Source organism: Antechinus flavipes, chromosome 2, assembly GCF_016432865.1.
Source record: "Antechinus flavipes isolate AdamAnt ecotype Samford, QLD, Australia chromosome 2, AdamAnt_v2, whole genome shotgun sequence".
Lineage (NCBI taxonomy): Eukaryota > Metazoa > Chordata > Mammalia > Dasyuromorphia > Dasyuridae > Antechinus > Antechinus flavipes.
Genome location: NC_067399.1, coordinates 632,087,916 through 632,101,570, shown reverse-complemented (window position 1 = coordinate 632,101,570; position 13,655 = coordinate 632,087,916). Strand labels below are relative to the sequence as shown.

Below are 13,655 nucleotides of genomic sequence, written 5' to 3'. Positions count from 1 at the left end.
CCTGTGGCCAAAGGTTGGGGAGAGGAACTCAGGGCTTCCAGGATCTCAGAAATTGACATGTTTTAAGAAAAAAAAAAAAAAACAACTTTTACTCCAATCTCTGGTCTCTACTAAAATAATACTGGACCACTAAATTGGACAATCCTAGAATGTTGGTTCTAGAACAAACTCTTAGGAAGCAGCTGGTCCAAGAGTTCTTAAATTTAGCAGTCATGGATTTTTTCTTTTGATGCTGTCTGTTTTTATGTCCGTTTCTCTCTCTTTCTCCTTTCCTCCTCCTTCTTTCTCCCTTTTTCCTCTTTTTCTCTCCTTTCTATCCTTCTCTCCTTCTCTTTCTCTGTCGTCTTGATGTAGTACAGCTTTTGAGGATGTAACAATAATCCTAATTTGGCCTTGGGAGTGTTGTAGTTAGAAATGATAGATTTCTTCCCTTAGTTTATCCTGCCCCAGTTTACTCCATCTGACCAGGATGCTGAGCCCACAAATATCATTGTCAGAGAACAGCCTGTTGGTCAGTGATAGGAGGATTTCTGAGACTAAAGAGCAATGACACTTAGTTAATGCAGGTGCAGAACAAAATTAGATGCCTGACACTTGACCTAGTGACTTTTCAGATCTAAAACCACACCTCCGGAAAGTTTTCTTCCCAGCCTCCACCTCAAGCTCTGTCCAGAGAACTATGAGTATTTCATCTGCGCACAAAGTCAGAATTAGACCATTCCTCAACTTTAAGCCATAAAATTAGTATTATCAGTGACATGAACTACTTGGTTCCTCTAACTTTTCCTTATAAATTTACCTTCCAGATCCTATTTCTTTGCTAACTTATTTTGGAATTTAGCACACTTTAACTGGAGTTACAGTTATAATAAACTTTGCCCCCAGACTTGAAAAAGGTTCCAAGCCTTGTAAATTCTTTGGAGATACCTTATGACACCAGTCTGGAATCCCATTTTTGGGGTTCCCCTTGATCCCCAACAGGTTCCCTTTTCTAACATCAAGTCACTACTACTCCTTGACTAGTTCATGTAGATAGCAATTGTTTCTGTTTTGGCCAGAAACTGAGGGTTTTCCTCTCTCAGATTGGTTTGGGTTTTTAAAGACTAAATAAAAGAGTCCATTCTCTGCTTCAGTTATTACCTATTCTTAATCACTAAATGGGCACTACCTCAGTTAAATACACTAAAGTTAAAATTCAAATGCAGATCTTTTGACTAGAAAGGAAGCACTTTGCCCCTCTTACCACATAGTTAAAAAGCTCCTGCAAAATGAGGTCCAGGTTTGGTCTGACAAGGGACTGAACCAAGTCAGTGGCAGTGGGCCTATACAAGAGACAATCAAAAGAAAGAGCAGGCTTGTAACAAGAGACTGTCACAAGCAGTTAGAAGAGAGGTAAAGAGGAATTTTTAATTAAGGTGGTAGCTGCTTGAGTAGTGAGGACAAATGCTAAAGGTGAAGGTAGAAACGACAACTAATTGACTGTGTAGAATGAGGCAGAGGAAAGAGTCAAGAAATGTGAAGCAAGGGAGAGAACAGAGCTAATGATACCTCTAAGACTTTAGCAAGAGCATAGAATCTTAAAAGGAGTCCTTAATTAAAGTCCAGGCCACATAGCACCTTACCTGTGTGCCTTTGGGTAAATGATATAACTTCTCAACAGCTTAAAGCACCATCTTCTGTATGAAGTCATTCTTGATTCCCCCAAAAGTCAGTGCCATCCTCCCAAATGAGCTGGTGTTTAACTGCTTAGAACATATTTGCATCTATTCATGTTATATTTAGGCTGTATATTTTTATATGTATGCTAGTTCTCTCACCCATTTGACTAAATCCTTTGTGTGGGAAATTGTTCATTCTTTGTGCTTTGAGATTACTGATCATTCAATCAATTCAGAGACTACTATGTGTCAGGCACTGTGCTAGATGTTGAGGGTCAAAATACAAAAAAAAAAAAAAAAAATCAGTCCCTACATATTAGAAGCTTACATTCCTGGGGATACAACACAGACCTATGTAAGTATGCACAGAATATAAACAAAAAAAATGTAAGTATCTAAAACAAGATAGTCTCATGAGAAGAACATTAGCATTTGGAAGGAGCAGGAAAAATTTCATATAGAAGATAGGACATATAGAAAGAGGGATTCCATGTGCAAATGATGAGGAAGAAAACATTCTAGATATCAGAGATATCCCATACAAAGGCACAGAGGTGAGAGATGGTGCTGTGTGTTATGAGGAAGAGATTGACATCCAGTTTGATGACAGGCAGTTCTAAAAACAATCAATAATCATGAAAAATGCTCTAAATCCCTAAAAATTAGAGAAATAAATGTGTTTAGATTTTGCTTCTCCTTCCCAGAACCTGTTTCACCATCTGCAAAATAGTATTGGATTAAATGATGAATGTCTTCAAGGTTCCTCTATGAAGGCTTCTTGGATCCACTTCATACCATCAGACTGGCAAAGACGGCAAGTGTTGGCAAAGTTTCCCCTAAAACAGGCACACTAGTGCACTAATGAACTGGTCCTGATCCAGCCATTATGAAAAGTTACTTGCAACTATCCTCAGAAAACAACCAAACTGTGTATGTCCTTTGACATCCAATTTGACACAGCCAATGTGTAGTTGGAGATGTGAGAATGGAGGTCAGAAGGGCTAGTGATGGCTAAGGAGATCTAAGAATCAACAGAGAGAAGAAAAGTGAATCCAAGGGAGCTGATGAGATTACCAAGTGAAACAATATAGAAAGAAAAGGGCCCAGGATAGGATCTGGGCTGATACCACAGCGGATGTGACCTGGATGCAGATTAAGGAAACTAAAGGAGCAGTCAGACTTACAAGACAAGAATCAGGAGAGGGATGTATCAAGAAAACCTAGAGAAAAAAAAAATACCAAATAAAGAAAGTATAATGATTTATTGGTTTTGTGGGAAGGGAAGTGGAAGAGTTGTTTTTTTTTTTTTTTAATTTTTTACTTGAAAAATAAAATAAGTTAAAACAAAACAAAACAAAAAATAAATCCAGTTTGGATGTAACAGAAAATAAAAGAGGGAGAATCTAGAAAGATTGAGGATCAGATTGTATGGAACTTTTAAGTGTAAACATTTGATCCTATAAGAAGCAGGAAGCTACTAGACTAAGTAAGCAGGAGAGTGATATGGCCACCTAGGGCTTAATCAAAATTACCTTGGCAGCAGTGTGTGGGATGGACTGGTGTGTTGAGAGGAAACTGTTACAAGCAGTTAGGAGAAAGGTGAAAAGGAACCTTTAATTAAGGTGGTAGCTGCTTGAGAAGTGAGGTCATATGCTAAAGGTGAAGGTAGAAATGACAACTAATTAATTGACTGTGTGGAATGAAGCAGAGTCAAAGCTAATGCCAGAACTGGAAGACACAGAGAAAGATTATGCCCATGACAGAGTAAAGAAAATTAGAAGGTTTTTGAGAGTTTTTTTTTTTTTTAAATTCTGGGAGTAGGGTGGAGAAAATGACTTTAGCTTTGCATCTATCATGTTTGAGATATTTTTAAGACATTTAGTTTGAAATATCTAGTAGGCAACTGCTGATTGAGGGTTAAAATTCAAAAGAGAAATATTGAAGCTACTCATATGCCCACATTTGAGTGTTGGCTACAGAGATGAAAGTTAAATCCATGAAAATGAAGAGGTTACTGAGAGAAAGAATGAAGAGAGCTCAGTTGGGGTATATCCACTATGGTAAAGGTGCTGACATGGATGATGAGCCAGGAAAGGAGCCTGAGAAGGAACAATCAGATAAGAGAACCAGGAGAGATCAATGATATAAAAATCTTCCAAGAAAGAATGTATGAAAGGGCTGGTCCAGAGTAAATGCAGGAGAAAAATTGAGAAGGATGATGAGGACTAAGAAAACACTATGAGAATTGACAACTTGGAAGAAAGCAGTTTTAGTTAACTGAGAAGTTTAAAGCCAGTCTGTCATCAGTCAACAAGCATTTATCAAGAGTCAATTATATACTAGGCAATGGGCTAAATGCTGGAATTAAAAAGGGGAGAGTGAGGAGAGAAGTCCTTTTTTTTCTCCCCAAGGAGCTCATATTCTAATGGCAGACATTGCAAAGAGTTGAGGCATAAGAAAGGCATATGAAGACCGCTTTTTCCCAGACGTTTCTCTGAGAAAGGGAGGACAGATAAAAAACAGCAGCATGAGGGGATGATTGGATCAAGTGAAGATTTTCTGGTTTGGTCTGGTTTGGTTTTAAATGAAGGAAATTTAGATATTTGAAGATAATAAGAAAAGAACAAGCAGGTAGGGGACAACTGATTTGAGAGAAAAGGGATGATTAAGATTACAATCTATTGAAGACAAGATGAGAACAAGCACAAGTATAGACAAATTGATCTTAGCAAGGAGAAATGCTACCTTGATGTCAGAGATAGGGAAAAGGAGGGATTATGTCAATGAGTTTTGAGATGAGAACAGAAGGACCTTACAACGAATGGTCTCTATTTTTAAGAGTTAAATTTCTCAGCTCAAAGAGGAGAGCAAGAGGGGAGGTGTGGGAGGTTTGAAGGAGAAAACAAACGAGTCATGTTTGTAAAAAAAAAAAAAAAAAAAAAAAGTGATATATGGAATCAATCAAGGAGAAATAAAACAGCTGCCTTGAAACAGTGCAGAGCCAGTGTGATCTTTCCATTGGACTACTTCCCCATTTTACAGAATGCAACAATTTAATTCAGAAGGCAAGGAGAGAGATGGGGGAAGGAGCAGGGAAAAAGCTAATAAAAGATACTGAAACTCAAATTACAGAAATTGACCTTTATTTATCATACTAATCAGTTTCTTTAACTTTTTTGGTTTTTTTTTATACAAAGTGACAATTTTTTGTTTTAGTACAGAAAATTCTGGTCAGAACAGTACCTGTCTGTTTTAATCGTACCAAAGTCCAACTCTATCCTCAACTCAGGGGAAGAAAAAACAAAACACCAAAAAAACAAACAAACAAAAACCCTGCTACCCCTCAATATGATAGCTATTTCGTTTAGGTAATGCATCAATACATAATCTACAGTTGTGGTTTGTTTTTTTTATTTTTATTTTTTAAAATATTTTTATATTTTTGTTTTTTAACATAGTTTGAGCTAGAAAATGTGTACCTGTAAAACAAGGAACAAAATTCAGGTCTGATATAGTTCTTTCTTCTGAGGAATTGTGCAAGGAAAAAAAAATCCCTTTTATTTTTTTTTAAATGCAAATAAGCACAAAACTACAACCTGTAGTCTAAAACTTAAAAAAAAAAAAAAAAATTAAGACCTTTTACTAGAAAAGTGAAATGTTAGGAACAGTCCATAAAGCCTTCTCAAATTAAAATGGGATAAACCAAAGAGAGTACAGTACCTACAAAGATAATGAATGGTTGATGGAGAAGGGAGAGGCAATCTTCTGCCAGGACCCACTCAAGCTTTCGAAGTGCACAAGCAAATTCAAGATGTTGCTTTATCATAGAGCTGGGTATACAGCATGACTGAGTGTTGCAAATGATATGAAAAATCCCATGATTTTATTCTGATTCCAGACAGTGTGAACACTACCAAAGGCTTTTGATCCAAAGCCCAAAACTGTGACCATTTTCATATCAAAATTTTAAAACAAAACAAAACAAAACACAATTATGTGACTGCTACACACACTGAAGGACAAAGCAGAAGAATTATTCTGCAAAATTGCACCAGTAAAAGCTATTGATATTTACAGACGTTTAAAAATGACCAAACAGCATGCACTGGACCAAGTTTACTGCCTGGCTTTCCCCCTCCTCCCCTACCACCAGTCCCCAAAACCAAATTGATTACTTTATTACTTAACAAATTAAGTACAGAATGATCAGATCATATTAAGGTCTTTAAATATAAAATCTATGCAGGTAGAGTAAGGGAGAGGAGGGAGGAGGAAGCAATTTCAACCAGAGGAATTAAAAATAATTCCAAAGTGCAGGAGAGGCCTTTCCCCTGGCAAATACATGTCCTAAAAGGGCACTGATTCTGCCACCCCAACTGGACCAAAGAATCACCCTGTAAAGTTAGGAGATATGATCCTAGAGTCCCAGAAGAATTTCCAAAGGTTTCTAAAACCCCACAGATTTCCCCGCCCCATCCCTACTGATTCCAGCACAAACCCACAGTCCAGTCCCTCCTCCCCCACCTCACATTATCCTCTCCCTTCTATTCCACTGAGAACAGACACAAAAAAAGTCAGACTTAACAAGAGAAACACAAGAGTAAGTGATGAGGACAATGGCAGAGAAGAAGACAACAGGTCACAATACAAGGACATTCAAGTAAACATAAACAACCAAATACTTAGAAAAGGTTTGTAAACTTGTGGATCTAGAAGATTCTTTCTGCAGCATTGATAATCTGCGGCTAAAAAATATATATATATATAGGCTGGTCTACCTTGTACCCCCATCATATTAGAAGTCAGTCAGTCAGTGTCTCTCTCTCTCTCTAGGAAATAAATGCACAAGTGAGAGAGAAATGAATTCCGCCAGCCAAGGCTTCAGTCTTATTCAGCCACTTAAGCAGGTGCTTTTGGTTATCCATGTTAGTGTCTCAATCCCCTTCATGAAGAACTGTGAATATATATATATATGTATACATATATATATATATATAATATTTACTGTCTGGCCATCTATTTACATTGGAAGAATATGTTCTGCATTTCCCAGCAAAATGTCTGTCTATAGTGGGCAAGCTGGTATCCACAGGACTTTATTTTGTTCTTCATCGACGGTCGTCAAGATCTGAGTGCAAATGTTAGCAAGGGCTCCACCCTGGACGATACCTGTAGAACATAAGAGATGCAGCAGAGAAAAGGTCAATTCTCAGTTATTGTAAAAATCAGCTGTCCAGATGGTGGATGGGAAGCTTCAGAAGCAGAAGGAGAGCAGCCACAGCAGCTAAGTTGGGAGTGAGAACATGGACTTTGAAGAAAAAAAAGACCCAAAGAGAGAAGGAAAGAATGAAAAGGTATTTCTTATTTTAAGTACTTATTATTTGCCAATCTATGAACCAATCTTGGAGTTACAAATAAAAATGCCAAACAGCCCCTGTGCTCAAGATCACATTTTAAGTGGGAGAGAACATACAGAAGTGATCAGCTTCAAGGAAAATAGAAATATTCAATAGTCCTTCGGCTGTAATGGCAAAATAAAAGTAAAGTTTCATGTTTTCTCCGTCATATTAGGAGGACTATAAGTGGTTAACTTCCCGATCTCATATAAGGAAAAGAACACTTAAGGTTTGGAATACCGTGAGGGCTTTGGGAAATCTCCTGAGGTTGGGGATGGAGTCGACTCAGAATCCCAAATCCTGGGATATGTCAAAGTTCCTACAGAGCAAAGAGCAGGATGGCATAGGCTGATTCTTCCCTGAGTTTAATTCATATGGGGGAGCAAGCAGTAAGCCAAGTAGTAATTGTCTGTTTTATCTAATTGTTTCTTGCTAATGAGGTACTAAAAGTTCAATAGTTTCTATCCGCTACAGAGGTGCTATCAGCACTTCCATCCCTTGGTACAAAACCTGGTCACCCACACCTAGTTAAAAAGCTCTGCTTAACAGGCTCTTGTTTTGTTTTGTTTTGTTTTTCCTTCATTCTCTGCCTCTCTGCTGCCCATTTTTAGTTATTTCTGATCCCTGTTCCCAAAACTGTTCCTCAGCTGATAGAGCTGAGGTGGGAAAATAGATCAAATATTATTATAAATTTCATATTTATGTTACATCAAATATTTATATTTTAGTTTATTAAAAACAAAAAAGATATAAAACAAAACTACTATAGAATATACCTTGTTCCTTATTTAAAATGATTTCACATGATAGGATGCTAAAATGAATATATAAAACCTAACTGAAATATAAAATATTTTTTGTTTCTTATTTTAAATGGTTTCATGTGAGAGGATCCTGAAAGGATTGATAAGCATGGGATTTAAAGTTTTTGTCAGGCTTTCAAAGACAGGTATTCTGTTGTCCTAATAACCAGGAAAAATCAGGATTTTTTTTTTAACTTGGAAAAACTACTCCTCAGAGAAACACCATCTAAGTAAAGCTAGATTTGCTCAACTTTACAATCAATGGAATCTTGACTTTTCAGACAACAGCTCTGGAGTGTTGTTGTGACTGTCAATTACTAATCATAATCCTGGAGAAAGTGAAAAAAATATATAAATCCAAGTGGCTATGTATCTTTTTTTCCTTCTTTGAATTTTTTTTTTTTTACTAATGTGTTTTGTTTTTCCAACTCAAACATTTACAGATTACTCCCACTTGGTGAGCTGTTTCCTGTAACAAAACAATTAAGTAGAACTAATAATATAGTGACTTCATCTGCAAGTGTGTCTAACATTACACATCTGTAATAGCTAATCTCTATAGCTGGGGTTAAAATGGAGCAAATACTTTGTGGGAAATGAGATGCTAATGAAAGGAAGATAAAATTAATCTTTATCAAACAATCCCCACTCCTGACAGACACTGACACTAAAACTTTTAGCAAGCTGATTAAAACTGATCCCCATTCCCAGACTACAATTCTTGTCCTCTCTTGGCAGTTTTGCTTTAAAATTTTAAAATGATTTGGAAGCCACAGGGTATATCATGGGCTTTTAACAAGGTGAATGAAAAATATCTGACTTAGAGCTTCCTCAAAAATACACAAAAACAACCAACTTTTCTGTCCTTCGATACTGAAAGGATCAATGATCTGTTATTACAGATTTTACAGCTAACTGTAAAAGTATGCAGTTTATTAGTGAGCACTGAATACAACCATCATCACGTAGGGCATTTTCCCCACATTTAATGGGTACGTAGACATGTTAAAAAAAAGAATGAGGGACACCTCATATAGCAGAACACTTGGGAAGAATAGGTAGACAGCAGCAAAGCAAATCCTTTAAATAAACATTTCATTTTTTTTCTAAGGAAGTCAATATATAAGTAATCTTCTGACCAAATTCTTTCCTTTTACTTTAAGGAATTTTTTTAATGTTTTCAACCAGCTTCCCAGAACTCTCCCCTACTCTACATAAGTATCTCACAGTCATTAACAAAGCATGATATGGCTTCAATGAGCAATAAATTACAAACTTTGAGAACTAGATCTAAGACAAAACCTGTATCATGGTGTCACCAGCTGTTTGACCTCAGAGAGGTGAGATCCAAGTGGCCCAAATTTACCCTAGTTACCTATGAATTCACAGATACTGAGTGTTACCTGGAAAATTTCCATCTCCTTGAGAGATGGACACAGAAGCACAGTAAAAAAGTTCACCTTTTAAATATTCAAACAAAAGTGCCCACAATAGAATGTCACTTCCTTGAAGGCAAAGAAAGTTAGTTTTAGTTTTAGTTTTTTGTATTTGTAGCCCAGGTTCTCGCTTAATAATTGTTTTATGAAATTGAAAAGAATATGTACAATAAGCCTGTGATAATATGTTTTGCTTGAGCATACTTATTTGTTCCAAGGATTGTTTTGCTTTTCTTTTCTTTTCTTTTGGGGAGAAGGGGAAAAAAGAAATACTTGTTCATTGGAAAAAATGTTATCAGAAAGAAAAAAGTGATTTGGTGGGATTCTCCCAAACCTCTCCCCCTCTCCCCCTCCCCCCACAAAAGCAAGGCTGACAAACTCTCAAATTTCCAAAACTGTTGCATGCATCCCACTCCGACGCCCCACTCCCATTTTTGCAAAAGAATCTCAGGGCCCTGGCCCAGCCCATTCATGCCAAATGCTCACCTGTGAAATATTTGCTGTACTCCTGTTCTATCTTCTGAGCTGTCTCAAATTGTTCTTTGGAATATCTCTGTGTGACTTTGTCCCTCAGGAAGATGGGGTCTCTCTGTTCTCTGTTGGAACACCGGAAGCAGAATTAGGCTAAAAGACCTTACTTTTCTCTATCACCACGGGAAGCATCCATTGGAAAGGATAACCACAGTGAAGGGGGCCCCCTGGTGTGCATCCTTGTAAAGGAGCAACCTGATCCTTCTGGGAAGGAGGATCTGGGAAGAATGAATGCACCAGAAAGCATCTTTATAATGAAAAAAATTAAAAATCTGTACATAGCCAGGATGACTCCAGTGCCTTTGCTGGAATCATGAGGGCAAGGAAGACAAGGCCAGGGAATGTTAGAGCTGAAAGGTCTCAGATATCATCAACAATTCCATCATTTAAAAGATAAAAAGAGTAAGGGGAAGAGAAGAGAAGAGATATAGCTATAGCAAAGCCCTAAGAAGTTACTAACTGAATTTAGAGCAGAACTCAGACCTCTTGCCCTTGGTCTAATGCTCCAATGTGCCAATCTTATCTTTTAACAAGAGACAGAAACAATGGCTTCAGCATGTCTCAGCTCTAGAGGTCACTTACTTGATCTGTTTAGCATTCTTGTAGCGGATGAAGATGACAATAGGGTAGATGTGGATGCTATGGAGCCGCTCAATGGCATGTGGACCAATGTCCAGGAGACAGTGACAGTCCTAAGGGAACAAGCAGCACACCATCAGAACACTCGGGAAGAATAGGTGGACAGAAGCAGAGCAAGTTCTTTAAATAAACATTTCATTTTTTTCTAAGGAGATCAATATAAAAGTAATCTTCTGACCAAATTCTTTCCTTCTCTTGTAAGGAATTCTTAATTATTTTCATTATATTACGGCCATATTTCGGTCAGCTTCACAGAAATCTCCCTTATTCTACATAAGCACCTCGTTATGTCATTAACAAAGCACGATATGGCTTCAATGAGCAATAAATTACAAACTTTGAGAAACAGATCTAAGACAAAGCCTGTATCAAGGGGCCATCAACTGTCTGACCTTGGGGAGGTGAGATCCAAGTGGCCTGAATTTACCCTATGTAAATATGAATTCACAGATACTGAGTGTTACCTGGAAAATTTCCAACTCCTTGAGAGATGGACAAAGAAGCACAGCAAAAACCCTTATTTCTGTCAAAGTAGAGAATGGTATAATCAATCCGTTACTTTAACCGAAGAAGAAACTGAGATCCAGGAATGCTACATGCTTTGGTGAGCTAAGTTAAAAGGCTGACCTGGGACTAAAACTCAGATTCTCTGAACTCCCAATGCAATACAAAATTCAGTAGCATGATAGGTATGCTACTAAGAAGAAAATAATAAAATTCAACTAACTAGAAACAAAGTATCATCAACTAGGGAATTGTGGCACATGAATGTCCTACAATATTACTGTGCTGTAAATAATGATGGCTGATAAAACACAGAGAAATGTGGGAAAACTTAAATGAATTGATGTAAAGTAAAATAAATATAATCAGGGAAACTCTGCATATGTGTGTGTGTGTGTGTGTGTGTGTGTGTGTGTGTGTGTGTGTGTGTGAAATGCCTCTCTCTTCAATTGGAATACCCACAGCAGAATTAGGTCAGAAGTCTTATTTTCCCCTCCTACCATGGTTTTTCTTTTTCGCTCAAGGCTATGAAGTATTGATAAATACTGTCAATGACAATACGTACACACACATACATAATGAGAACAATATAAACAGAAAGGACAAATGTAAAACAAATAAAACTAAATGCTGTAAAATTATATTTAAGATCAGCTCCAATTTTATTTTATGTTTTAATGATGTAAAATGATGATTTTTTTTTCAGCTTTTAAAACACCGACGTTAATGAGGATAGTGGACAAGCAGGTCCAGCCTGGGAATCTGTTCTCCAATGCAACATTTCCAGAAGCTCCAATATGGGTCCTATGTGAGAAGACTATACAGCATTTTCTTCTGTGTTAAAATATAAATGATTTCTCTGAGTAAAGGTGTTTCTTTTACCTGGAATTCAGCAGCATCTACCCTGATACCAGTACCAAGACAGCAGCACTGGAACAAAAGCCCGGTAATTGTACTGGGTTCCAGTGGGCCCATCATCCTACACTATCCACAACTTCTAGGAATCCACCAGATTCCTTCACTCCTGAATCCCTCAGCCCCAATTTTAAAAAGCCATAAGAAGACATTTCCCTCCATTCTTTACAGAGAGGAAGGAACTACACATGTGGAATATTGCATATAATATGTATTGATGTATTGGTTAGTTTTTATGGATTGTTTTTCTCCTTTTTTAACCTTTGTAATAAGTGATGATAAATGTTGATTAACTGATAGGAAAAAAGGGGAGCTATTGGAAAACACAGGTGATATAAACACCAGACTTTTAAAAATTTTAAGTGATAATTATCTGTTGACAGATAAGTGATACAGATGAAGTAAAACATGTATAGTACAACTACATCAAGCTGAAAGAAAATTCAGATCTAATATTGAAGTCTTATCAACTCTCAAGCTTGAATTGTTTCAAACAAACTATCCTATGTATGATTGTTTCAGAGATGAGTCTTGACGGAAGGAGAAGAAATAACAGGTTTAGAATTCCAGGTAGAGTAAAAAGAAAGTCAACTTGTTAGCAGGAGAAAAACAAATAAAACAAAAAATAAAAACATGGCTGACTGCTAAGGAAAGGTAGAGAACATCCATGAGAAATACTGCCGAGCATAAAGGGCTGACCACTCCTACTGAATTCTTTCTGACTCCATGACATTTATAAATTAAAGCAGAGATACTCTTATTAAGCATCAGTACCTTGTCCGTTATCTCCTTTATTGATGCTACAGTGGTCACATCAAAATGGCCGCTTCTCCTTTTATAATCAATGAACAGACAATCTTTGACCCCTCGCTCAATGGCCTGTTGGGAGGCTTTCATCACCTCTGAAAGACACAACAAAAACATGAATGGTTCACTTTCCTTGGAGTTGCCCTAAATTCCTCTCATTGCTATTTAGAATAATGATAATATTTTGCTTTAGTAACCTGGCTCTGGGTCACAACTCTTTCCATACTTTCAGGTGCCACCTTTTCACAATCTTTCCTCAAAATCTTGTAGCAATCTTATAGATTCTCCTGAGAAATTTTAATTGTTGCTACTCATGCTAACTTGCTGTCCCAAACAATGAGGTATATAGGAAAAAGAGAGGAACAGAATGAGTAGTTTTACAGATATCATTATGGTTGTCAACATTGGCTAAATGAGGTATTCTGTTCCCAAAAAGGCCTCCTTACCCAGAGGACATCTACAAAACTTCCCAGGAGCCTCCTTCACCAACATGTCCTTCACAGCATCAAGTAACGGCCCCAGGATCAAAACAGGCCTTGGAGAAGTGCAGTCCACCTTCTGTACCCGCTGATAAGCCAAGCTGCCTGAATCTGAAAAGAAAAAAGCAAGAGGTGAGCAGATGGCTCAGAGAACAAAGAATGACTCAACCCTTAATTTTGACCAGTACTAATCTTTTTGGTTTCCATAAAGAAAGAAGACATTTCCTACACACACATACATGCAACTAGTCAGCTAATTAATAAATATTTATTAAGTGCTTAATATATGCCCTCGAGGATGTCACCATCGAATAGGGGAGAAAAAGTGCATATAATTATGTGCAAGTCACATACAGGGAGTAATAAAGAAAGGAAAGGCACTAGAATTAAGAGAGATTGGGAAAGGCTTCTTATAGAAGGTAAGAATTAGCTGGAATTTGAATTCAAGGAAACAAGGGAGCCAAGAGACAGAGATGAAGAAAGCATT

General features: G+C 37.3%; 1 protein-coding gene across 1 annotated transcript in view; it reads right to left on the bottom strand.

Annotated features, from left to right (window-relative positions):
* Positions 1-4,784: 4,784 nt before the first annotated feature.
* The window catches only part of DLG5 (discs large MAGUK scaffold protein 5), a 152,527-nt gene continuing 143,656 nt past the window's right edge, over positions 4,785-13,655 (bottom strand). Inside the window, 5 exon segments of the mRNA XM_051982027.1 lie at positions 4,785-6,827; positions 9,780-9,889; positions 10,407-10,516; positions 12,657-12,784; positions 13,136-13,279. Coding sequence (XP_051837987.1) covers positions 6,724-6,827; positions 9,780-9,889; positions 10,407-10,516; positions 12,657-12,784; positions 13,136-13,279 — 596 coding nt within the window. The 3' untranslated portion in view covers positions 4,785-6,723.